At 43.0% G+C, this 27172-nt stretch overlaps 1 protein-coding gene across 26 annotated transcripts in view; it reads right to left on the reverse strand.

The window, feature by feature from the left end:
- Window positions 1–27172, reverse strand: part of Epb41l2 (erythrocyte membrane protein band 4.1 like 2) — a 180391-nt gene that overhangs the window by 34817 nt on the left and 118402 nt on the right. For all 26 annotated transcript variants that reach the window (XM_076928012.1, XM_076928011.1, XM_076928010.1 and 23 more), the window contains exons 8-12: window positions 26862–26949; window positions 21746–21898; window positions 20950–21047; window positions 7031–7203; window positions 2609–2772 (exon numbers count right to left, since the gene is read on the reverse strand). In XM_076928012.1, the coding sequence (XP_076784127.1) occupies window positions 2609–2772; window positions 7031–7203; window positions 20950–21047; window positions 21746–21898; window positions 26862–26949 (676 nt within the window). The remainder of the gene's footprint in view (window positions 1–2608; window positions 2773–7030; window positions 7204–20949; window positions 21048–21745; window positions 21899–26861; window positions 26950–27172) is intronic.

Consider the following 27172-nt stretch of genomic DNA (forward strand, 5'->3'; position numbering starts at 1 on the left):
TCTAATATCTTAAAGCCATGGTTCATTTTAATACACACTAAAACAGAATTATCATCTATCTTATAAAATACCTGATAATAACTCTTATATAACTACACAATTCAGGGTAGAAGAAGACTAAGTAAAATTTATCTCCTTGGTCCTCAAATGCTAACAGTATAACCGACACGGAGTTTCTGAAATGTAGAAACATCAGGAGTGTAATTTACATACAGACTTGGCTCTCAAGTGCAAGCTTGAATTCTGATCAAGATTAAATACTAAGTTCTCCTGATACATGTCGATTACAGTTATGCCCAAAACATTCTAAGTTTTGTTTTAATGTTCACATGCTTAAGAAACAATACTGATACGTATCTTCAAAACATAGCCAATATGAATGCTTAAGGACCTTACAGATTCCCAGCTCAGACACTCCTTTAACAACCTAGCATGATCTAAGATATTTATACAATGATTTTACCAGTTTGCTCTGAATTTAGAATGTGTATAGACCTGGACTTCAGATAGCAATGCAGAGAAGTATCTTAACTTATTGCTCATGCACGTGTGTGTGTAAACGTGTACATACTTTCTTGAGGGTAGTCAGTAAAAATCGATGCACATGTTTAGACTCTATATTAGAAAGGGGATGTAACAAGAATAGCTGGGTAGCCTTCAGACACTAGCTTATGGAGACATGGTGGTCACTGCTTCTTCTTCCTCTGGCTTGCCATTCAAATCACAGTCATAAAAAACACGAAGTGCAGTGGCCTTCCCCTCCAGATAGCAGAGGGCTAGTGCCAGAGGAAGGGAAAAGGTAAGAGAAAAGGCAACTGACTGAGAAGCGGAGAGCAGCAGCCCGAAGCTGAGGATGAGTGAAGGGATGAAGGAAGGCGATGTGATGGGGACGTGATGCTGGACATCAGCAGGGAGGAAAGAAACCCAGAGCTTGGGGAGGCTGGGAAAGGCCAGGTACCCATCTTCATCAAGAAGGGATGGGAAGCATTTGTGAAAGGTAAAGGAAAAGTAACCCAGTTCAGCATCCTTAGGGACAGCCGATTTGAGAGTCTTCTCATGCATGAAAGGACCATCAGGTTGAGGAGGGGCTACAACAGGATCTAAGACAGGATCTGATGTGGCCACCTCACGGTCACCCTGCTCTGATGGTCCACCCATGGAAAGTAGCTCAAAGCTATCTAGTGTGGTCTGATCAGCCTCCCCAAAAGGGTCTTCCTCTGAAATGTCTGACAGCAAGTCCACTTCAGGGACTGGCAGGAGGTATGGGGGGAAAGATGAAGTACAGCAAATGAGAGGTGACGGGGGGCACATGCACATGGTCTATTTTAACAACAACCCATGGTTGGGTATGTATGAATTCCACAATGGTTATGTTCAAAGGAACAAGAAGGAGACAGGAGAAGAGAAGAAACATTAGTGAAAACTTCATTCCCGAGTATGTTTCATAAAAACAGTGATTAAAAACTTAACTGCACAATCCACTTTTAAAAAGAGAAACTGGACTTCTTTTATCACATAAAATGTACACATAGGACTATGAGTTTTTAACTAAGATTACTCAGACCTAGTTGCTGACACATATATCAAAAATGCTCACAGAACTAGTCATTTGCTAAAGACAAGATCTCATTTAGAACTTAATACAAGAACAGCTGTTGTCCAGATTTTTTTCACAATTACATTTATCACCTTAAGACAACCTGAACAGAAATACTGAACTTTCTCTTCAGTAGCTGTTTTCTCAGATATCCTGTAAGCATAATTTAAAAGATTCTGACCACTTAGCACTTGAAGGATACCAGTGCTCGCAAGAACTCCTACAGTACCGGCAGACGCTTCAGCTACAGGAACTGTTTCATTCTGCATGTCTTTACATTTCTCAAAGCCAGAGTTAAAAAAGCATGGTATGTCAAAAGGATGATTCAGGCTGTGTGTGTGTGTGTGTGTGTTTGTGTGTGACTTCTTTTCAGTGTTACATATAAAACAATGCTCTGTGCAAGCACTGAAATGATTTGTGAGGAGCTCAAAAGCTCTTTAGTCAAATGACTGGCAGCCACTTGACTTTAGTAACAAAGTAACAAAACTGTAACAGACTTGAGAATGTACTGCCTTCTTCACTCACTATAGTGTAAGCACAAACAAGGCAGAGACAGCACACAATCTTGCACTCATGCACAGCTATGGATTATTAGTGGATTTTCTTCATAAAGAATATCTTGATTCATCTAAAAATTAAGTGAATGTAATAAAAGACAGGGATTACCTTTAAAATTGACTAGTAATAAAATATGCAAATTTCAAACCACATGGCTTTTATCATTGGTTAAGTCAACTGATAATAAACTAAGAAAACAGGAAATGCCAGTGCATTGCTTTCTTATAGTTGTATAATTTACTGTTTTTACATTATTATAATTTACACTGAAACTAATATTTTACTCTGAAAAACAATAAAAGCACGGTTAGAAATCACAGTGCAAAGTAGCAGCCTCCATTTGAAACATGGAAGATGGTCAGCATGGGATAAACCATGACAAGATCCTAAAATCATCAAAGAGCCTCTGATCTGAGCATCCTTCACAGCAGCACAAGCGCTAAAGGGCCGTACCTTTCCTTCAGCGTGCAGGGCTGTGGCTTTTGTTGGGCTTCTGCCTTCCCTCCGGCCATCCTGGATGGTAGTATAGCTGGTAACTCCAGGGCCAGGCACTGATCCCTCTCCAGGAGGGGCCGGAAAATCCTTCATAAGATTTTGGTCCACAACACCAATTGGGGCTAATCAGAAGATAAGTTGAAATAAATACATTCATTAGACATTAGTGAATATAAAGCTTTGAAGAATATAACCCTTTAACCAAATGTAGATAGAACATAGTGTTTGAACTTTGGGTATATCAATATGCAATATAAACTTGTTTTTAAATTAGTATAAAACTCTACTAATATTCTGAGTTTTAAAAAATTAATCCATTCAGCAAATTAGATTTTTGAGCATGTGGTTCACCCAGGAATTGGCCAGTAGGAGGAGCTCTTGGCCCGAATGCAGACTGAAGAATTACAATGTAACCAATACTCTGGGGTGTCTGATCAGTCCTAAATACACCTTTCAAAAAAAAAAAAAAAAAAATACTATCAAAATGATTTTTTTCAAGGGGTTTTAAGAACTCCTGTGCAAATTAACTTATTTGCATACTAAAAGATAGTAGATTTAAGAATTTACCCATCTGATATTTTTTGTTTTTCTGACACTTTTGAACTTCTCAACCTGACCAGTGTCCAGTACCCCAGCTGCTGCCCCAAAGTGACCCTATGCCCTGCAGTCCTCTCTCACAGCAAGACAGAACCTACTGTGTGCTGCTGTCCTCTCTCCCACAGTAAGACAGAACCTACTGTGTGCTGCTGTCCTCTCTCTCACAGTGAGGCAGAACCTACTGTGTGCTGCCGTCCTCTCTTTCACAGTGAGGCAGAACCTACTGTGTGCTGCCGTCCTCTCTTTCACAGTGAGGCAGAACCTACTGTGTGCTGCTGTCCTCTCTCTCACAGTAAGGAAGAACCTACTGTACTCATGCTTCTGTCACAGCTCTGGATCTTCTCAAGAGTCAGCAAGCCAAGAGACAAGTCTCTCTCCCAGCAGCCCCTCCTGAACAACGGAATTCCCCTCAAGTCTTTTCCTCTTTATAAAAAGTGCTTTACAGATACCCTGTGGTTTGCTTTTCTTTCATGCATCAAGAAAAATTCTAGTAAACAAACAAACAAATGAACGAACAAACTCCAGAGCCTGAAGCTGTTAGAGGGTGGTGTGTGTAAACCATCACAGTTCACCTGAGGGATCCTATACTTTCAATCTGTCCTACAAGGTACCGAACACTCTACACCCCTTGCCTGCCCTGTCCTGACCTGCCTCTTCTCTAGCCCTAGTTTTTCATCAAATGATACTTCTACTTAGACCCATTTGCTTTAGCCAGGGACTTCGAATTCTAAAACACTAGGCCTTAACACTAGCAAGTCAAACAGGGCCTTGAATGTATTTTTAAGCATGGCATGTGGCTTTTTTTTGTTTGTTTGTTTTTTAAACCTCTATTTCTACACCATTTCAGCCTTTAAAATTTTTCCAATCTATAATGAACTTACTTTTCAAAATCCACGCAAATTGTTACAACATTAAAATGAACTCACATCTTACATTACACCTACTCATTTTCTGGAACTGGTTTATGCTTGTTTGGTTTTGCTAAGATTTTACTAGTTTTCCAGTGTAGAAGCATATAATTATACATACCCCTTTGACGTATTATACAATTTTAAGTACTCACTACAATCACAAATTATTACAAAATGAAAAACCTGACCTAAAGATAGTTTCAACTATACTGATGCTGAAATGTGAGTCAATATAAAATTAAAAATTACAAAGCCAAGTTGACAAAATGTTGACAGCACACATTTGAACACTCACACATTCTAATATGCTGTAACCACGTGATCTGTTCCAATCCAAGGTGAAGAGCACACCAGCCACTGTCATGTGACCACTGCAAGCCAGTCTGTGGGCTTCCTGACTCAATCTTCTCTCACCATTCTCCTGGAACCAGCTGATTCTTCAAAGCTAACACTGCGCTCTGCATGTTAACACCAGCACACTAAGGATTCCCTAAAGGCTTCTACAGAATGGACCCAGCAAGCCTAGCAGCACCAGGCTCTCCTCCAATGCCTGAGTATGCTGTCTGTCTGCTGGGCTCTCACCTCAAAGCTGGTCTGCACCCTCCATTGCCTGGGATGACCTATGTTCTCCTCTCTTGTCATGGCTGCCTCCCTTTCATCCTTCCAGGCATCTGAGGGAGGCCTCCTTCCCTGGTGACCCTACTTAAGCAGCCCAGCATCCTGGCCCTGCTTCCCCCACTTCCCGATGCATGAAGACAGCTGGTTCTGTTGCCTAACCTCAGAGGAAGCTCCCTGCTTTACAGCAGCTGTTCTCTCTGGGTGTTTTCTACTCTTAAGTCTTTTGATGTCACCTTAAACTCTGCCTTTGATACAATCACTAAAATATTATCCTAAACTTTAAAGGAAAGGCTATTTACCTATCTATATTGTTCAAACCTTCAAACACACATCAGCAACACGAATGGAACACTGATAAAAAGGCTGAAGGAAGAAGCTCTGCCCTGAGTCAGAACAGCTCTGCTGCGCTGGGAAAAGGAACACACGCCCCAGCCAGAGTTCACTTGCCATACTAGCATGGAAAATCTTCTCCTTTTCACAACAACACAATCATCCTTTTGATGACCTGCCCATTCTGATGGATCACAGCATCCAAAACACAAAGCGGAAATAAAGGATCGGTGCCTCGCCTGTTGCTTTCCCTTGGGAAAAACTGTTTACCTTCTGTGATAACTGCTCAATCAAGATGGCGGGTTTCCCAAAGAAGTGCACAGACTACAAAGATGCCCTGGCTGACTCTTCTTCATTGGCTCGAATACAATATGAGAGCTCTATAGCCTCCAATCTTAGAACAAAAGCTGGTGACAGTTCCCAGAAGGCTCCTCCCTCGCAGGGCAGAAACAACAGCAGCTGCATCTACCTGTGGCTAGAGCAGCCGACTAAGGAACGCACTTAGTTGTTGGCTGATGCTGCTAATACTCTATTTAAATAGTCTCATCTGGAAAGGCGAACATTCATTTGTTTGAAGCATGTATTTTTTTGGTGGTTCTTTAAAACTCTATGGAAGACTCTCCTGAGTTAACAACCACCTAAATCAAAATACCCACAAGCCAAGTCTGGGAAATAGCTGTGTGTATCTGCACCAATTTAGTTAAATTTCTTTTACCAGAAAAAAAAATAGAGAAAGGCTAATATGTGTGAGTCCTCTACTAATGAAAGAATGTTAGTCTAGGAATCGTCTATTTTATCTAATTATTTAACATCTTTCTGTTCAAGTTCATATTTGTATAGTGATATAAAGGAGCAACAATCAAAATGGGATTTTTGCTAATAATGCAATATAAAATTATAATTTGTCAAACTATTTAATATTAATATAATGAAAAAGTTTGAAAAACTATTTCTTTTCACTGAAAATTAGTATCATTTGTTATATAACAAGAAAAGCAGTTTGATACAAACATAACATCTTTAGTATAAGAAACATATTAATTCCTAATTTCCTAATAAGCAATATGACAAACATGTGATAGAGAAACATTCCCCTGATTTCTATGATGCTTCCATGTAAGACTACAAATATGTAGCTCATCAGAACTCTAAGAGAAACCATTAATATTTATACTATCTCCCCAGACATGTGAGTCTGTATTTCTTTTGCTATTGTTATTTAAAACAATATTTAAAGTTAATTACTTTTGAAACCTAAAATAGTTTCTCCTATGCTGTGAGTCTGGTAAACTTCTGAAAGCACACTTTCAAATCTGAGTAGTAGAACTGTTTTATAATTACTGGAATTCATGTGCAAACATTCCCCAAATTCCCAGAGTGATGTGAGCAACTAACAAGCACAAGAAATTAAGCCACATTAGAAATCATAATCAAAGAAAACCAAAAGAAACATATTCATCCAACAGCTTATAAACACAAAAATACATACTATTTATGTATGCTGCCAACAACATACATACAACAACAACAAAAGTGTATGTTCAGAGTGACAACCTGCATACAAAATTATTTTACTTTGAAAAGAGCAACATTTTACTAATTTGGAGGTAACTGTCTATCCCTTGAGACCAGTGGTCCTCAACCCTATGGGTTGTGACCTCTATGGGGGTCACATGTCAGATCTCACAAACCAGATGTTTACATTACAATCCATAACAGAAGTAAATTAGTTATGAAGTAGCAACAAAATGGTTTTATGGTTGGGGTCAGCACAACATAAGAACTGTATTAAATGGTGTGAACATCAGGAAGGTTGAGGGCCACTGCCCTGGAGGATGTCTAGAGGTCTTATTAACTAGGTTATCGTTTTCTGACCCCACTGGACTAGAAAAGATGAGTAGAATCCAAAATTTAAATGTGTTACCTCCGTCTAGGCTCCTGGAGACACGTTTACTAGAGGCACGCTCAAACTGTGGTGCTGGCCTGTCTATGAGGGTACTTGCTTCTCGTGTCTGTGCCTGCGTGCGGCCGCTGTAGCGGAATTTGGACCCCAGGGTCAAGAACTTGGTCTTTGGTGGCTGCTCTGGAGACACAAGCCTACAAAGGAGAGAGAGAGAAAAAAAATATGGACAAAGTCTTCAGGTGGATTAAGAAAAACAAAAACACAGGTATGTATTTTAAGATCTCATTTCATATACAATTAGTCAGAAACACTGCTCTGTAGCTTTAACACCAGCAGCCTTCCCACAGTGTGGTTTTACTGCTGTCTTGGGCTTTCGAGACAAGCGGTTTCCAGCTCATCCGCCAAGTGCTGGAAACTGAAGTGCAGCCCCACACTGGGTCAGAGGCAGTTTGGTAACAGTAATGTGTTCACTTTTTTTTTTTTTTTTTTTTTTTTTTTTTGCCAACCAAAAGAGCAGCTGCTCTGAGTGTGTATCAAGAATATTTATTTCATTTAGTGTAAATCATTTATGTAAACACATTGTGTCTGAATTTGTGCTGCACAAATTGCACAAAGTGTCAAGTAAAACGCCCATTATCATTAGCAATAGTTAATATTTATGCCTCTTTCTAGTAGGAAAAGAATCCATTTAACTCAAGAATCTGTTCAGCTAAGCAATTTGTTCCTGAAGAACAGAAGTTAGACAGTGGTCCTCAGAGGTGACTAATATTCTTTCTTTCTTTCTTTCTTTCTTTCTTTCTTTCTTTTTTTTTTAAAGATTTATTTATTTATTGTGAAGAAGACATCAAATCTAATTACAGATGGTTGTGAGCCACCATGTGGTTGCTGGGAATTGAACTCATAACCTCTAGAAGAGCAGCCAGTGCTCTTAACCGCTGAGCCATCTCTCCAGCCCGCTAATATTCTTTCTTGCCAGCATAACTCTACCAAGCAATTGGTTCACACCTTAATGACAGATAATTTTCTGACTTATGTAAGAGCATGCTTTTAATAAGCAAGCTTTTTTGATACAACCAAAATCATCTTGCCATTGAGTTAGAAAAACACTTAACAAATATATACTCTCAGAAATCTTACAATTTATTAAGACTTTAGTTGACCGTTCAAGGATATGGAGATTTCATTAATTTTCTAAGGAAAAGTCGGTATTTTACAAGTTTTTTTTTTTTCTAAAATCATTCCAAGAATTCCCAGATCTTCTGCATAAGATTTTAGAAAACTTCTACTTAGGGAAAGATGAGTTCTAAGTCAAGGTGGGAAGGAATAATAATGCTCAAAGGTAATCTAATCCTCCATTAACTCAAAACAGTATTCATCCAGAATGACACTGTCAGAATTAAATGATAGGAGAACCACAGACCCTCCATCTATTAGTGTGGTGAAGCACTAAATCTATGTGCATGCCATAAAGCATACTACACTTTCTATCTACAGAGATACAATGCAGGGCAGTGCTGAGAACATGCACTCTGGTGACTGTCACCTTGGACTGTCTCCCCAGCTAGCAACGCTAGGACCACGACCTCGAACTGCTCTGCAGGAAAGCCATCAGCGATAGAAATGGGAGGAAGGTTGCTGGGAAGCATCAGTGCAGCCAGCGTTTGGGAAATATTCTCTAGCTAAACCCCATGGCTCTTCCTTGTCTGTCACGGAAGTCCACTCGGGGATAAAGAAAATTTAGAGACACATGGATCTTTCTTTCTTTCTTTTTTTTTTTTTCTGTCATAAAATCCAACATGTTTTCTTCTTGTTTATTTTTTTTCCAGTATGCATGTGTGAGCGCTATCTGCTGCCTATATGCCAGCATCAGATCCTTCTTGTCTGTTAGGGAAGTCTACTCAAGAATAAAGGCGATTTAAAGATTACCGCAACAGAGAGACAATCAGAGCCCGGAAAGGGATCTCCAAAGAAAGATCTGAAATTACAGACAGGGCATCTGTTTTACCAAACTGTGAGAAAACTTAAAGATCATGTATTTTTAAGAGATATTCCTCTTTCAAATTCTAATACATTTTCTGTTTCTTTTACAAAATAAATTTAAAACAATTAAACTTCTTATGCATCAGAAAACAATTTTTAAAAAATTTTAAAGTCTTCCAGAGGTGTCCCCCAGCTTTGTAATTGTTAATTTACTTCTTGTAATTTCATCAGGGCTTGTGGGTGCTTGAGGAGACCTGAGGCCCACTGTCACCCTAACTCTAGACACACCCAAATCCAGCTCACTGGGTTGCTTGCTTTGTTTTATTTGAGGGTTTCACTATATTGCTTGGACTGGTCTCAAATCATGAACTCAAGTGACAGCCTGTACCAGTCCCGTCTATGTCTGTGCTGTCATTGTTGACACATGCATGCATGTACACACGTGCACCACACACACACACACACACACACACACACACACACACACACACAGCCAGACCACAGGCAGCACCTCTTCAGTGTCTCCTTCCTGGTATCTCAGGGATGCAGCCTTGAAGAAGTAACTTTTGTGTTTGACCTATTGGAAATTTAGGGAAAGGCAAGTGCTGCAAGCCTTGACCTCTGACCCATCACTAGCTCTATCTTAAAAGAACATGAAACAATTAGTCCTTAAAACGAGCTTGAGAGTGAGTTTAGTTTTGCTGTCCCCACCCAATCTGAAAGCTGACCTTTCTCATTACCATGGTCTGAGATGGCATCTACTGTCCATGTCCATGTGAAAAGAACTCTATAAAATCAAATGTCTTCTAATATATTTTCTGTTAAGGTAACAGCCAGTGGGTTACTATTTAAGTATATATCCATTAGAGCATTCTGAATGAAACATTTTACATACACTATGTAGGAAGCTGACCTGACAGACCTGACGGCTGGAAGGCACCGCAGGTCTGTCATGTCAGCTTGAAAAGCGGGCCGATTCAAAGCTGCTAAAAGCGGCGGAACTGCCGCCACTTCAAAGCAGCTACCTGTTTTTTCTTACGGTGCAGCCGCCGACTCAAGGCGGCTGCCCGTTTTTTCTCTCGGCGCCACAGACTAAAAGCGGCTGTGGCTGCCAGCCGAGAGAAGCAGCGCCGCAACCTCAAAAGCGGCTGACGGGCTGACATTCGCCCGTCAGCCGCTGAGGTGACTCCAAGATGGCGGCTGACTCAAGGCTTTCAGGGAAAACCATCAGTGCACTGCGCAGTGCATTTAGGAACTTGACTCCAGCCCCTCCCAAACGGGGCATGCAAATAAGGTACGACTAGGGTACCACGAACCTGGCCAATCACCCCGCCCGGGCGGGGTATGCTAATGAGTATGCTAATGAGTCATTGCAAATTGACCAATCGGACACCTCCATGTGCTTTGCCACGCCCAGGGCTGGGGGTATATAAGTAGCCCATTCTGAGCATTCCAGTCAGTCTCTCCCAGAAACCTAAAAGAGCGCTTCCAATAAAGGCTGTTGAGAAGAATCCGGTTTGTCGCGTCTTCCTTGCTGGACAAGCGGGGCGCGACAAAGTGGTGCCGAAACCCGGGAAGAAGAAAAGAAGAAAAGAAGAAAAGAAGAAAAGAAGAAAAGAAGAAAAGAAGACAGAAGAAAAGAAGAAAGAAGAAAGAAGAAAGAAGAAAGAAGAAAGAAGAAATCCGGGACAGAAGAAAGAAAAAAGAAGGCATCTGAGAACGGGGGACCCGAGGAGAAATTCTCGCGAATTCAGAACTCTTCACCCTGAGAAGCGGCGGTACCGGTAAGTTCCCTGATCAAATGGGATAAAAGGTCCTCAGAAAGAGAGGATTCGAAAATCTGCAGATTCAGAAAGACCTCGGTAAAGAGGCACCTCAGAAGACCTCAGAAAAGAGGCAGTTCAGAAGTCCGCAGTCTAGCGGCAGTTTGCCCAAGGGAAAGTTCCTGAGGGAACGGGACAATATAAGCCCAATTTTTGATTAGGACAGACGGGGTTAGGCCACTCCACCTGTCCACCCGTGTGTAAACCTCACATAGCTAAGTGAGTAACATGGGGAATACTCAATCCAGCCAATTCTTGAGTGCGTTGCAAGAGCTCCTTGAGCAACGACACCTTGATATAAAAAGAAGAATCCTAGAGGGATTTCTACGTGAGATAGAGCGAGTAGCCCCATGGTTTGCGCTCACAGGGTCTCTAACCATTAGCACATGGGAGAAATTGGGTCGAGAGCTTGATAAGGAGGCTGAGGAAGGGTCAGTGAAACCTGGGGTGAGGCCTCTTTGGCGCATAATACGTGCCTGCTTGGAGGATAAAAGATGTGTTGAGGGTGTGAAAGCAGGACAGAAATTGCTTCAAGAGCATCAGGAGAGCATGTCAGAAGAGGAAAGGGCCTTTAAGGAGAAAAAAGAGGATAAGGGGTACAAAGATAAAGAAAAGGGGAAAGCTAGCATAGCCAAAGACAGGTCTAAACGACCTGAAAAGGATAAAAAGGAGAAAAGGGTAGAGGGATCCAGAGGGATTTAACCCTCTTTGAAAGAATTAGAAACTTCAGATGAGTCCGGGTTAGCTTCTGAGGAAGAAGCAGAGCTGGAAAGAGGAGCTGCTAAGTATAGACAAAAAAGATGTGATTTTGGTCGGGGAAACATCAGTAAGGCCAAGGATAAACAGGAAGAGGATAAGTTAGACAAAAGGGACGAGGAGCTGAAGGAGTTCCTAGCCGAAATGAGATCAATGACTCTTTCAAGAAAGAGACAGGAAGAGGGGAGAAAAGATGGGAAAAAGGGATCTTCCTTTTTCCCTCAGACGTGGAAGGAGGCAGCGGGGGCCTTTCCTATTTTTGAGGATGATAATCGGCAGAGATTTTATGAGCCTTTAGAGTTTAAGCAACTAAAGGCCTTGGCTGAGTCCGTCCAGGCGTATGGGGTTAATGCATCTTTTACTCAGGCATTGTTGGAAAGACTAACCTTGCGTGCTATGACCCCATCTGATTGGATGAGCACAGTCAAAGCCTGCTTAACTATGGGTCAGTATTTGAACTGGAAGGCCCTGTATATAGAGTACGCTCAAAGCCAGGCTCGGGCCAACCAAATTGATGGCCAAGATGCCTGGTCCTTTGACATGTTAATGGGTCAGGGTCAATGGGCCGCAAATCAGACAGGTTATCCCATACCAGTTTACAACCAGATTAACGCCATGGCCATAAAGGCATGGAGGTCCCTGCCCAACAGAGGAGAGGTATCAGGAAACCTAACAAAGGTCATCCAGGGGCCCACAGAGCCATTTTCTGACTTCGTGGCAAGAATGATAGAGGCAGCAGAGAGGATTTTTGGTGACCCAGATACAGCCATGCCATTGATAGAACAGCTTGTCTATGAGCAGTGTACTAAGGAGTGTAGGAATGCTATCACTCCATGGAAGGCTAAAGGATTGCAGGCATGGATGAAGGCATGCAGGGAAATAGGAGGCCCTTTGTCCAATGCAGGATTAGCAGCTGCTGTCCTACAAGCTACAAAAGGAATAGAGAGAGCCAAAACCTGCTTTATTTGTGGGAAGTCTGGACACTTCAAAAGACAGTGCCCCCAGAGGAGTAACAGTGCGGGACAACACGGACAGGGCCCTGGGCCTTGTCCCAGATGTAAGAAGGGGAATCATTGGGCAAAAGAATGTCGCTCCTTCAGAGATATTAACGGACGTCCCCTACGTAACAACTATGGTGGTGTTTGTCCAAAAAACGGGCAGAAGGGCCCACGACCCCAGGGCCCGCAAATATATGGGGCCATTCAGAGTCCATCTCTGCGAGCCCCTCGGAACCAAGGAGGGCCACTCCGGGTTCTGCAGGACTGGACCTCAGTGCCACCATTAGAATCGTGCTGACACCGCAAATGGGAGTGCAGCCTATAGAGTCTGATTTTTCAGGACCATTGCCCAAAGACACTGTAGGCCTACTTTTAGGACGATCATCCTCAGCTCTGAGGGGATTACAGATCGTTCCAGGAGTCGTAGATGCAGACTATACGGGGAAGGTCAAAATATTGGCCTCCTCTCCAAAAGGAATTACGGCTATTTCCCCAGGAGATAGGATAGCTCAGTTGTTACTACTGCCCAGTTTGCATAGCTATTTTCCATCCCATAACAAGACTAGAGGTAATAGCGGGCTCGGGTCTACCGGGTCTCGCTTTGCCTATCTTTCTTTAGAATTACAAGATCGTCCTATGATGACACTATGGGTAGAAGGTCGATCTTTTTTGGGACTGTTGGACACTGGGGCAGATCGTAGCATCATATCTGCCCATGACTGGCCTGCCAAATGGCCGACCCAGAGGTCTGCCCAAAACATCCGGGGATTAGGTTATGAATCCTCCCCAATGATGAGCTCTAAGGAGCTAGTGTGGAAAAACCAGGAAGGGAAAACAGGAAGGTTTACTCCATATGTTCTGGACCTCCCAGTCACCTTGTGGGGAAGAGACGTACTAGTACAATTAGGCATGAAACTCACAAATGATTACTCTGCTCAATCACAAAATATGATGCAGGGCATGGGCTATAGGCCAGGCAAGGGACTGGGAAAGAATCTGCAAGGCAGCCCAGATGTGATAACTACACTTCCCAAACATGATAGGACTGGGCTGGGTTTTTCTTAGGGGCCACTGAGGGAGGTACACCTATCACTTGGAAAACGGGGGACCCAGTGTGGGTCCCTCAGTGGCCGTTGCCTATAGAAAAGTTACAGGTGGCAAGAGCCTTAGTGCAAGAACAATTAGAGGCAGGACATATAGAACCATCCCAATCCCCCTGGAACACTCCAATCTTTGTAATAAGAAAGAAATCGGGTAAATGGAGATTGTTACATGATTTGCGGGCCATCAACGCCCAGATGCAACCTATGGGCCCCATTCAACGAGGCCTTCCTTTACTTTCTAGTCTACCAAAGGAATGGCCTATCTTTATAATTGACATTAAGGATTGTTTCTTTTCTATACCATTGGCCCCCGCCGATTGCGAGCGGTTTGCTTTTACTGTCCCCACAATAAACAATGAAGAACCTGATGCCCGCTACCAATGGCGGGTACTACCACAAGGAATGGCCAATAGTCCTACTATGTGTCAGCTGTATGTAGGGCGAGCTTTGCTGCCAATTAGGCAGACCTTCCCAGAGATTAGAGTTTGTCATTACATGGATGACATTTTACTGGCCGCTCCCACCAGAGACCAGTTGGATTCTGCTTATGCAGCATTGATTAAACGACTGAAGAAAGCACAATTATATGTGGCTCCAGAGAAGGTACAGACAGAAACGGTAGGACGATTCCTGGGAGCAGTAATATCTCCTAGGGACATTAGACCTCAAAAAATAAATATCAGAAAAGATCATTTACGTACGCTAAATGATTTTCAACAATTGTTAGGAGATATCAATTGGATTAGACCCTATTTAAAGATCCCCAATCATGAGTTGGTTCCCTTGTTTGACATCTTGAAAGGGGATCCTCACCTGACCTCCCCCAGGAGCCTCACACCAGATGCTAGGTTAGCCCTGCAAAGGGTAGAAACTGCTCTAAGTAAGGCACAAGTTACTCGCATCCGCGATGTGCATACCATCCTTTTATGTATTTTACGGACACTAAGACAACCTACTGCGGTACTATGGCAGGAGGGCCCCCTATTATGGATACATCCTCATGTTTCTCCTAGTAAAACTGTGGAACACTATCCCACGGTCATCGCACAGTTAGCTTTAATGGGCCTTAAATCGTGCTTGGCACACTTCGGTGTGCCTCCAATGAGGATTATTACCCCTTACACTAGTCAGCAGATACAAACTTTGTGTGCTGTGATAGATGATTGGACTATTCTCAGATGTAGCTTTGATGGGGATTTTGATAATCATTTCCCCAAGAGCCCTATCCTGCAGTTTTTTACCAATCACCCCATTATATTTCCAAAGGTTACAGCCTCATTACCTATACCTGAGGCAGTGGATATATACACGGATGGCTCCAAAACAGGAGTTGGCAGTTACATTGTTGGCTCTGAACCCCCAGTACAAATTCAGTTTACCCCTGGAACTCCACAACTCGTGGAGTGCCAAATTGTGTTGGTAGTCTTTCAAACCTTCCCTGGTCCATTTAATTTGGTATCAGACTCCAGGTACGTAGTTAATGCTGTAGCTTCTTTGGAACTTGCAGGACCTATTAAGTCAAATAGTCCTGTTTGCCACCTTCTCCAGCAAATCCAGAAGCTTATTTGGCTAAGGGAAAATAAGTTTTTCGTCCAACATATGAGAGCCCATACTATGCTGCCAGGTCCCATGACAGAGCGCAATGCTCTGGTGGATGCAGCCACCCGCATGGAATTTGTCTTCCACACGGATGCAATTACTAAAGCCTCTGCTTTTCATAAGCAGTTTCATGTACCATCCACCACACTCCGCCATATGTTTCGCTTGCCACGAGCAGCAGCCAGAGATATTGTAACCAATTGTCCAGATTGTGCACAGTTTCTTCATCCGCCTCATACAGGCATTAACCCTAAAGGCTTGTTGCCTCTCAAACTGTGGCAAATGGATGTTACCCACATATCCCGGTTTGGGACTCTTAAGTATGTCCACCTTTCCATAGATACATGTTCAGGCATCGTCTATGCCTCTCCCCTAAGTGGGGAAAAAGTCCGCAATGTGATAAGCCATTGCCTTGCGGCTTGGGCGGCATGGGGAAAGCCCGATGTCATTAAAACGGACAATGGACCGGCCTATGCATCTAGGCCTTTCGCCACATTTTGTCAACACATGAAGGTGAAACATATCACTGGTTTACCCTACAACCCTCAAGGTCAGGGTATTGTGGAACGTGCCCATCGCACACTAAAGGAACTGCTAATAAAACAAAAAGGGGGAGTAGCTCATGGGCACTCCCCAAAAGATCAACTTTCTTTAGCCCTCTTCACTCTAAATTTTTTGACATTGGATTCGGACGGACGCTCAGCGGCCGACAGGCATTCACTGTCCACCCCAACTGTTAAGCAAGAAGTAAAATGGAAGGATGTCTTAACAGGCTCATGGCATGGTCCGGATCCGGTCATTTCCAGATCCAGGGGAGCTGTCTGTGTTTTTCCACAGGACCAGGAAGATCCGATTTGGGTCCCTGAACGCCTCACTAGACGTATTGAACCACCCCAGGACCAGAACGATGCGGAAGACATACGTGATGATCCAGATGATGAGTCTACTGCTGATGGTAACCCAGGGATTAGCCATTCAACTATGGGCAATAGCCAAAACCTGGCCGGTTCCCATGCCCATTCATAGCAATTCCCCAGTTCTGCCCACCTTTTTCTCCACCTCTTGTGACCAAGATATGCCCTGCACTATTCCCACTCAGGAGGCCCCTGCAAGATATACAGCCACTAATTACACCTTGGCAGGCACCTTATGTTTCACCTTTAATAGGAATGTTGCTCCATGCATTTTTCTAGCATCCCGGTATTTGGTGAATTGGCTAGATCCCATAGATATAGGGGGAACAAGCACCGGAGTATTACACGCAGCTCTATCAAAGCTGAGCTCCGGCCTTAGCCAGGGTTCAGGAAAGACAGGCACTAATTCTAGTGCCTCCCTCAATATCACCACCTTTCTTATGTCGCAATATTTAGTTATACCCTCTAATGGTAATTCCACCCAAGCCAAGTCCACTAAGCGTAAAATCCTGCCTATTTGTCCACCATACCAAGAGTTTCCCCCCGATTTCTCTCCTTGCCAGAGTCCCGATCACCGGCACACCCAGATATCTTCTGGGTTTGAATTTAGCCCCCCGTTGTTTAAAGCAAAGTATACCAATAACTTAAGGATTCCATCCAGGCTAGGTAACATCTGGCCCTGGTATCAATGGCTACTCTCTAATAACAAGTCAGCCTTTACTTCTCTCACCCCATTCTCTAGGTTGAGAGGGGGCAATTTCTCATTGGTTAACATTACTGCCATCAGGCACCCCAATGTGAGTTTGTCAGATATCAAGATTAAGGGGCAATTACAGAATCTTTCTTATGCAGAGGCTCCCGTTTGTGTGAAGCCCCCCTTTTTCTTCATTCTGACTAACTCCTCAGGGGTAGTGCTAAGTTGCAATGCCTCTGGGGTTGCCTGCTTGATATCTGAGTGCTGGGATGGGACAAGTACCACAGCTCTGGTGGTACAGTTACCAACCTTTGTACCCGTCCCTGTCGAAGCTGATCCTGAACAATTTCCAATACTTACCCTGTTGCGCCAGAAGCGTGATTTTGGTATCACAGCAGCGATAGTAACTGCTGTTGTAATAGCTGCTGCCGCGGCCACAACTGCTGCGGTCGCTATGACCTCTCAAGTACAGACGGCAGAGACAGTCAATTCCATAGTAGAGCAGACAGCTACTGCACTGACTACCGAGAGAGAGATTAATGCCCATCTTACCTCTGGAATACTACTGGCTAACCAACGCATTGATATAGTCCAAAACCAAGTAGAGGAACTATTCAAAGTCATTCAGGCCTCCTGTGTGTACTCCATGAGAGGCCTCTGTGTCACCCCCCTACAAACTAACTTTTCTCAGTCTATCAATCAATCTAGGATGCTGTCAGAATACCTGCGAGGCAACTGGTCATTGCAAGCAGAAGAGATGGTGACCAGATTGTTTGTCCAGGTTGCCCAGCTGAACGGGACCAGACTGCAGCCTCTCTCCCTCAGTGACCTCACATCCTGGATGGCCAATGCCTTTTCCTTCTTTAAAGAGTGGGCGGGAGTCCTGGTTTGGGGAGCCATGATGTTGGCCGGTTGTGTCTTTTGCATATGGCTTCTATGCAGACTAAGGAGAGATCATGCCAGGCACAAAACCGTAGTCTACCAAGCCTTAGCCGCCCTCGAGAATGGTGAATCTCCCCATGTTTGGCTAGCAACCCTGAAGGAAATATGAGCGGGTTTCATAGATACGAGCCCTTAAGGAGTACTCTACTGGCAGTTTGAGGTGTTTGCGAGTGGGTACTCGACAGGGAATGTTCCACGAGTATGGATAGATTTCCCGAAAGTATGCCTGATTGCATAAAGGTTTGATGCCAAAAACCTCCTCTCCTGGTGGCGCCCCAGGGTGAAGGCTCCCTTTCCCCGTCAAAAGGCATCGAGATGGGTATGGGGAGTATTCAAGAGAAGAAACCCATTACAATATCTCATCTTGCACAGGGGATCAGGCCTCTGCTTTCCCTCACTGTACAACTATACTCATAGGGCAACTATCGTGTACCCGTTCTATGACTCAGGGTTTGCAAATAAAACAAAAAAGGGGGAGATGTAGGAAGCTGACCTGACAGACCTGACGGCTGGAAGGCACCGCAGGTCTGTCATGTCAGCTTGAAAAGCGGGCCGATTCAAAGCTGCTAAAAGCGGCGGAACTACCGCCACTTCAAAGCAGCTACCTGTTTTTTCTTACGGTGCAGCCGCCGACTCAAGGCGGCTGCCCGTTTTTTCTCTCGGCGCCACAGACTAAAAGCGGCTGTGGCTGCCAGCCGAGAGAAGCAGCGCCGCAACCTCAAAAGCGGCTGACGGGCTGACATTCGCCCGTCAGCCGCTGAGGTGACTCCAAGATGGCGGCTGACTCAAGGCTTTCAGGGAAAACCATCAGTGCACTGCGCAGTGCATTTAGGAACTTGACTCCAGCCCCTCCCAAACGGGGCATGCAAATAAGGTACGACTAGGGTACCACGAACCTGGCCAATCACCCCGCCCGGGCGGGGTATGCTAATGAGTATGCTAATGAGTCATTGCAAATTGACCAATCGGACACCTCCATGTGCTTTGCCACGCCCAGGGCTGGGGGTATATAAGTAGCCCATTCTGAGCATTCCAGTCAGTCTCTCCCAGAAACCTAAAAGAGCGCTTCCAATAAAGGCTGTTGAGAAGAATCCGGTTTGTCGCGTCTTCCTTGCTGGACAAGCGGGGCGCGACAACACTATCACTTATTTTTTAATCTTACTTCTATTTTACATAGCAGATTGCAGTAAGACCTGTGTCTTCATTTAAAAAAAATGGACATATGAAGCAATAAACTGTCTAACAATAATAGCATTCCTAGCACCTGTCATTTCCAACAGGATCATCACTGTTGGTGTCGTTATTTGACAGCAAACCTACTATCTATCTACTCTAGACCTACAGGGCTGACGCCATTATCTAGCGTTATATGAGGCAGGCCCACACTTCTTCAGAAAACACTTATTCTAGCTACCAAAAAACATCATAAACTTCTCAAGGACTTCTATGATTAGGAAAGCTGAGTCAGACAGATTCAAGTATATGTTGAATTATATGTCTTCTCTAAAATTAGCATATTAGATTATTTTTGAAAATATATCTGTTCCATTTCACTGTAAGAACCAGTCATTTGTAATAACTATCATGTTTTTACGTAGTACTGATGGCGTTATTTTACATTATTATATACCAGAATTAGCTTGTTTGCTTCTCATGTAAAATCTCATTTAATTTTGAAAACAAGCCCATGAAGAAATAAACGAGCCCTTTATTAGCATCTCAGGGTAACGAAGGTAAAGCAGAGCTGTGTAACTTGTCACTATTACATGGCTAGTGTGTGGCAGAACAGTACTCCACCCTAAGTCTGGAGACAACTCTTAACTCAATCTGGCTTTGTAAACCAGTGACCAAAAACACAGGCGATGAAGGTAACCAAACTGCTTGTGCAAAAGCAGCCCTAAGGACAAGACTTAAAAGGGAAACGGAACGCTGGCTACAGCCTGGAATCAAAGGAAACTGGGAGGCTTTGTTGGTTATCCTTGCTCTGTTGCATGTTTATTTCTCTATGTAGCTACAGCTAGCCTTGAACTCACTACGTAGGCAAGGCTAGCCTTGAACTCAGATTCGCCATGCCTCTACTTCCCACAAACTGAGATTACAAGTTTAGCGGCTCTTAGGGGTTATTTTTAGTCTGGAACTTTGGTCTTTAAGGAAAGCATGGATATGTACCTGACCAAAGAAGTCAGAGGTATCTATTAGAAAGTAAGTTTACAAAGCAGGACCCCTTGCTGTCTTCTGGACCGACAGTGTTGAAGCCTCTGAACTCTCACAAGCATTCAGTAACTTAAGTGCTGACGCACTGCTCTCACTCAGCACCCATCAGCCATGAAGGACTGGAGACTACTCAGGAAGTCATCAATAGCTTCCTTTCCCCAGAGAGTTAACTTCGGATAGATGATAATAAAGGAGGGATAAAATAAATACGGCAAAACAATGTCTATCCATCTTTAAACCAGGAGGAGGTTAAACAAGGAAGGTGGTAAGATGAGAAGACAATACATTTGGAAGGAAAAGAGGTGATTAAAGAAAGGTGGGGTGTTCGTGACCCCCAGTTTCTACGGTGAATCCACTGCACTGAGAAGCAATCCTGAGGAGAGGCCAGCATGGAAGGCTCTAGAAGTCTATGAACAGTTCAGATGCCAAGGGAGGCGGGCAGGCTGGCTGGCAGCAATGAGGATCCCATTAATGTTGAAAATTGGTTTTTTAGAATAGCATTAATACACGAGGTTTTGATACTGTATCAATCACCACAGGAGTTAAACTAGTAGCAGCACACTGGGGTAGCTGGTGTGCTAGGAGACGGGCTTGACGGGTGATAGATCCTCTTAACAAAACAACCAAACAGAGCAATGGCAGACTCAGGCTGATTGAGAAAGAGGTCATGTCTGAAAGAGCTGGTAAGAAGACCGATGACAGAAAAGAACGCAGCAAGTGGGGCTAGCATGGTGGTGATTCAGGGAAAGAGGAGGCAAAATAACCAGAAGGCACACTGAAGCATGGCTGCTGGCAACAGAGAGAACCAGCGTGAAGTACAATTCTGATGTAGGGCACAGCTGCATCTGCCGTGCGATCCATCCCATCTAACCTGGACAGGGTACCACTGGCAACTCCATGAGACTTCTTCACCTTACCTGTAGAAAGTGTGATGTTCCACACACACTTTCCATAGCCTTTTAGCTGCCCGGTGGTTTGGCAATTTGAATCCAATGGTACTTTCAAACTGTTCCAGCTGGAATAAACCCATAAAAACAAAATCAGCCTATTCTTTAACCAATGACTACCTGCTACTGTAAGCAAATTCAGTTGCTTCTGTAGGAAGTAATTTATTTTTTTAGATTTATTTATTTTGTATTTATATGAGTACACTGCAGCTGTCTTCAGACACACACCAGAAAAGGGCATCAGATCCCATTACAGATGGTTGTGAGCCACCATGTGGTTGCTGGGAATTGAACTCAGGACCTTTGGCAGAGCAGTCAGTGCTCATAACCGCTGAGCCATCCCTCCAGTCCAGAAGTAATTCTTCTTTAGAAATTGTTAGTCAAACTATATAGTCATACGAAGTAATACATTTCCAACTATAATCCTGTTTCTATGAAAAGCAGTATTAATCGCCCATTGCCCAAGTGAACTGATTACTCAATGCCACTAAGACACATTCTATCACTTACCTGAATCAGCAACAACAACAAAAAGCCCCCACTATGTGTGAGGGGGGAAAACAATCCTTTTTTGTTAACAAACTAGTGGTTTTGTATATCAGCAACAAGAATGTTCCTACATCATCAAGAATGATGTCTTGTGTAGCACAAAAGGACAAAGAAGGGTTTCCTTCTACAGTATTTTCATGGAAGAGTTCATTTACCTCTCCTACTAGGAAAGGGGACACTGACAGTGCTTTAGCCAAGGGCACAAGACACCACTCACCTCTGCTGGTCTAACTTTAATGTAGAAATTACTGCGCTTATAGGAAATTTTCAAGATCTTCGGCCAAGCAAAACGATTGATTCTCAGTCTGTCTTTGTAAATGAGAAGGCCATTAGCGCACACTCCCAGCTTGATGTCCACACCTTCTGAGTCCTGCCAAGTACAACCCATTTGACAGTTAGAGCAAGTTATGCAGACTGAGGCAGATCTGCCAAGTATAACCCATTCAACAGTTAGAATGACAAGTTATGCAGATTGGGGCAAATCTGCCAAGTATAACCCATTTGACAGAATGACAAGTTACACAGACTGAGGCAAATTAAACTTCAAATGATGGAAAATGTAAACTTAACATATTTATATTTAAATGTTAACGAAAGTACCTAAATTAACTCCAACATGTGCTCATATTAACAAAATGCTTCAAAATATCATTTGCAGGACATAATCTGTAAAAGATTTAATTTATGCATTTTTCAAGCTCTGCAAAACGTTAACAAGGAAGAAAGAAACAAGAGCTAGATTGTGGCATCTTGAGGATACAGGACAGACCATGTCCCTAGAGCATGTCTAGCCCTCGTGGACCGTCATCTGGCCTGCTCTAAGGTACATTCTACTATTTTAATTCACCAAACTTACATGGTTATGCTAGCTGACAGATGGTAAAATTTTACGTATAAATCTGTCTTCTGGACTGACAGTGTTGAAGCCTCTGAACTCTCACAAGCATTCAGTAACTTAAGTGCTGACGCACTGCTCTCACTCAGCACCCATCAGCCACGAAGGACTGGAGACTACTCAGGAAGTCATAAATAGCTTCCTTTCCCCAGAGAGTTAACTTTGGATAGATGATAATACAGGATAACCACAAGCCTGAAGAGGTTTGGTTTATTTACTCACATAAATATACACAAAAAAGCAGAAAGCTGGCACCTTGAACTGTGTTTAACAGGGAAGCAAGTAACACTCCTCTCATAAAGTCACTCAGTACTTAAGAGACACACAATATTCAAAACACATTTCTACCAGGGGACAGATGATCTCAGCCAAGACAGAGAAACTCAACACTACTACTCAAGAGAGGTAGACATTTTAAGAAATCATGAACAACACGGGATAAAATTTCACACAAAGCAAAGACAAACAACACATTAGGAAGTCTCAATTCAATGACAGCGTGTTTGACGGCACCATTACAAAGAATAATGTAACATAAATTAGCTTTTCTTAAAAGTACAGGATAGCCAATTGATACTAATTCCGTTTTCTGCTATGATACCTGAATAATTCAAATACAAGAACACAAACTTACACTACATCACACAGAACAGGTTTTAAAGCACTGGGTTGCCGACAGTCAATGAAGGTTTACTGCACAAGCCCAATGACCCCAGCTCAATCCCTAGAGCCAACGGGTAGATGGAGAAAAACAGCTCCAAAGTTGCCTCTGATCTCCACACACACCATGGAGTGTACACCACAGCATGTGCATGCCCACTTATATATCAAATACACAACATAAAAAATAAAATAAAATAGTCACTACTCTACTACTGTCTGGAATCCTAGCAGCCTCAACTCTCTCTAGGAATAGCAGAGAAAGCTGGGTGAATTAGGCATAGGTATCCAAACTACTTGGCATCAAACTTAAAGAAAGTGTTTGTCAAAAGCATCAACACCTATGGCCAATGGGAGAAGGTGAGAAATGACAGAAAACACTGTGTTCTCACCATAGCTAAGGAGGTGACATTTACTGGAAACAGACAAAGCCAGCTCCATCTAGTCTGAAACGATCTTTAGACTGGACAAACAAGTATTTTTATTTTACTTAAAATGAAACTCCACCTGTATTCAAGCAAATCAGTGGATGTGTGGCTGGCCCACAACTGTTTTACATGTATCAGTATTTGTGAACAGAATCATGGAGAAGTGCATGAGGTGCAAAGAGGAAAAGCATTCTCAGTCTCCCATGCTTGAGCTGTGCAAAATAAAAATAAACAAACAAAACAAAACAAAACCAAAAATCCTGACTAGAGAAATTACCAACTGCTCTGCCCCTCAGGAAGCTGCCTCGGTGGAAGGTCTTCTGAGAGGTTTGAGATGTTGAAGGCTCTCTCCCTGTGTGGTCACATCAGCTGGGACCTCTGGAAACAACCCCTTGCAGACCAGCCTTCTGCAGAGGTCTGGCAGGCACTCTGCTGTCCACCCTTCAGAACTAGAGGACACAAGCAGGGGACCCACTGCTCTGTGCTTTCTTGCCCCTTTGTCAAGACTCTTTCTACTCAATACTCTCCAGCTTGTCCTAACTTGAAGCTGCTATTTTAATGTTTCGAAAAGGAATAAAGAATGTGAGTTCAAGGTAAGGAAAAATGCTTTAAGAAAATAAAATTTTACATGGCATGCTCTTTAAAACTCCCAGAAGACTTCTTTCCATGGGCCACAAATGTGATGGTTATTGGCAGTCCAACAGATGGAAAATAGAATGAATGATGGCACTGGGTGTTGTTACTGCTCTGTACCTTACTATATAGCAAAACCTGACATTTTATGTATAATCAAGCTTATATTTATAACTCAAAACATTATGAGAAAAGAGCCCTGGCACTTTTGCGACTTCTAAGAACTGGGTTCTACACACTATTCTACAAAGTCAGGCAATAGAGTAATTGCATACAGGGAAGGCTGCAAGGTGCAGCTTGGCTGCCGAGTATTTGCCTAGCATGGCTGGGGCCCTGGGTTCAACCCTCAGTCCTCCTACTCTCTCAAGAAAATTATATATTGCAACATTTACAGGAAGTTAAGATGAGAGAGTCTCTTTGGTTCCAGACCTGTCCTCTCTCATGCTTTTTTCTTCTATAAAAAAAAAGAAACTAAGACCAACAAAGGCCCTCTGGCATTAGAAAGATCAGATTTACTATGTAGTAACATTTATTAAAGAACCTCAGGCAAAGGTGACTGCCAGCGATAACATCAGACAAGGTATTTTCTTCACTATCTCACGTATTTATAAAACAAATACATTCAAATCTCAGAAAGATAGAATACATGAAAGCATTTTTTTGAAACTGAAAAGTATTTCATCCAGCAGTTTAAAAATATGATGTTACCAGAGACTATTCACTGATCTCAAAGGGAGGAAATCTGTACATGTAAGTAGACCTGAAATAAAAACAACTAAAGCCCGATGTGGTGGCACACACCTTTCATCCCAGCAGCTTGGGAAAGACAGGCAAGTAGATCTCTGAGTTCAAAGCCAGCCTGTTTTACATAGCAAGTCAGGCCAGCCTTGGCTCCACAGTGAGATCCTGTTTCAAAATAAAACAAAAATAAAGCTAACAGACACTAAGAGCAGATCTCATATAAAGAAGCCCAAGAATTAGACTCCTTACAGGCTCAAACAAAACCAGCCAAACAAAAGAAAGCCAAGCAAGAAAACACTTCAAGACATCAACTTCTTTCTACACAAAGAGACTCAAGTGATTTTTCATTTTCTATGTTAAATATACATTATTTTGAAATGAAGAAAAATATTTTAAAATAAAGTCACCAAGGACAACAGAGTCCTTTGCAAATATAACACAAAAGCAAGGCTACTAACCAGAGACCTAGAAGAGAAGGTATCTCTGTGTGGGAGCTTCCTGGCGGCACTATAACCACTTCTTAAACTGTTCATGACTGGCAGGATGGGTAAAATCTCTCAGATACTGACTCTAGACAAACCAAACCTGTCTATCACTTTTCCACTTGTCCTCTTAAAATTTCACTTCCATCATCCCATCCATGCACGACTGCTGAAATTAGTCTGCGGGCTTCATGACCTGGAGCCAGAGCACATCTGTGCAGTTCTTGGCACTTCCATGCTTCAAGACATGCTTTCTTCTCCCAAAACAGAGGAGAGGAAGAGAGAGGGAGGGAGTCCAGACAGCAGCCTGGGTCTAACACAGGAGTTCTCAACCTTCCTAACACTGACCCTTTAAAACAATTCCAACAATTCTTCATGCAGTGCTGGCCCCAACCATAAAGTTATTTTTGCCGGTACTTCATAACTGTAACTTTGCTACTTTTATGAATCATAATGTAAATATCTTTCTTCCAATGATCTTAGGCAAACCCTATGAGAGGGTTCCTCAGCCCCCACAATGGGTCACACAGAAACCTCAGGTTGAGAACCTGTTGAGAATCATACTAGCCCCATGTTCGGGTGCCAAAAAATGTCGCGGCCCGAGCAAAATGTTGAGGCCCGGGCTGTCCCTGTTCGGGCTGCCAAAAATGTTGCGGCCCTCTCCATTCCACGCTTGGAGGCCATTGCTTTCTGGCCCAAGCTGCCGCTCCAGTCCGCGGGTCGGGGTTCAGCAAGAGAGAGAGTAAGGACAGACTCGAAGAATGCAGACCAGACAGAGTATAATTCAATCCCGTTTATTCTTCAGTCTCTCTTCTTAGTCTAAGTCCCAAGTCCTAAGTTCCTAGTTTCTAGTTGTACTCCCTGAAGTGTCTGATCCTCTCATCCATAGTCTGATTCTCTACTGTCTGCCTCTGCCTTTTATATGTCTTACTTCTAAGCCATGCCTCTAAGTTGCACCTTTAATCATGCCCTTAGGTCTTGTCTCTAACTCTGATCTCTATACTTCTAAGTAATACTCTTAAGTCACATACCTTTAATCTCACACACCTTTAATCTCACACACTCAAGGTATCTAAACCAAGATTATCGGAGTGTGCTCAGCTGTTGTAGGCTATTGTAATCCAAGTCTCATGTCAGGGTATATGGCTCAAGATGGCTGCAAAGCTGATAGCCCCTTTCTGCTAAAAGTCGGCCCCCAACAAGACCCACTGGTCTAGCAGAAGATGGAACATAGCAATGAACCAGGATCACAGGGTAGGGAGTAACGACTGCCAGAGACAGTTCTTTAGTAAGAACTCTTAAAGAGGCATTAATAAAACTGACAGAAGAAAGCAGAGAGATGACAAGAGATTCCCACACCATGAATTTTATAAGTAGTCACCATAAAATACTGCAAACCAAAGTGGATACAAATAGCCTTTTCCAGAAAGAACCAGGCTTTGTGAAATGGGGGACTTCTCAGAACCTCAGTCACCAAACTGGAATTTACAATACCTTGGCATGATGCAGGTCAACACCGTACATGGAAAGCCTCTTTGCGTTTTCTAAGAACTGAGAATCAGCTTGTGCTGGAGATAAGCCCCTGAAAATCAAATGACACTGTGTCACCAGGAGATGCAAACATATTCATAACAGATACAGCTGTGCACAGGCCTGTAGTCGGGACTGGAGGGGTAACTGCGGCAGGACTTTTAAAAAGTATCATTTTTAAAAACCTCAAACATGAATACAGTGTGTTTTGATATCATCTATCCTCAATATCTCCCTGGCTTTCTTATAAAATATAGTAATACTTTATATTTTAT

This window comes from Arvicanthis niloticus, chromosome 30, assembly GCF_011762505.2.
Source record: "Arvicanthis niloticus isolate mArvNil1 chromosome 30, mArvNil1.pat.X, whole genome shotgun sequence".
NCBI classification, from domain to species: Eukaryota; Metazoa; Chordata; class Mammalia; order Rodentia; family Muridae; genus Arvicanthis; species Arvicanthis niloticus.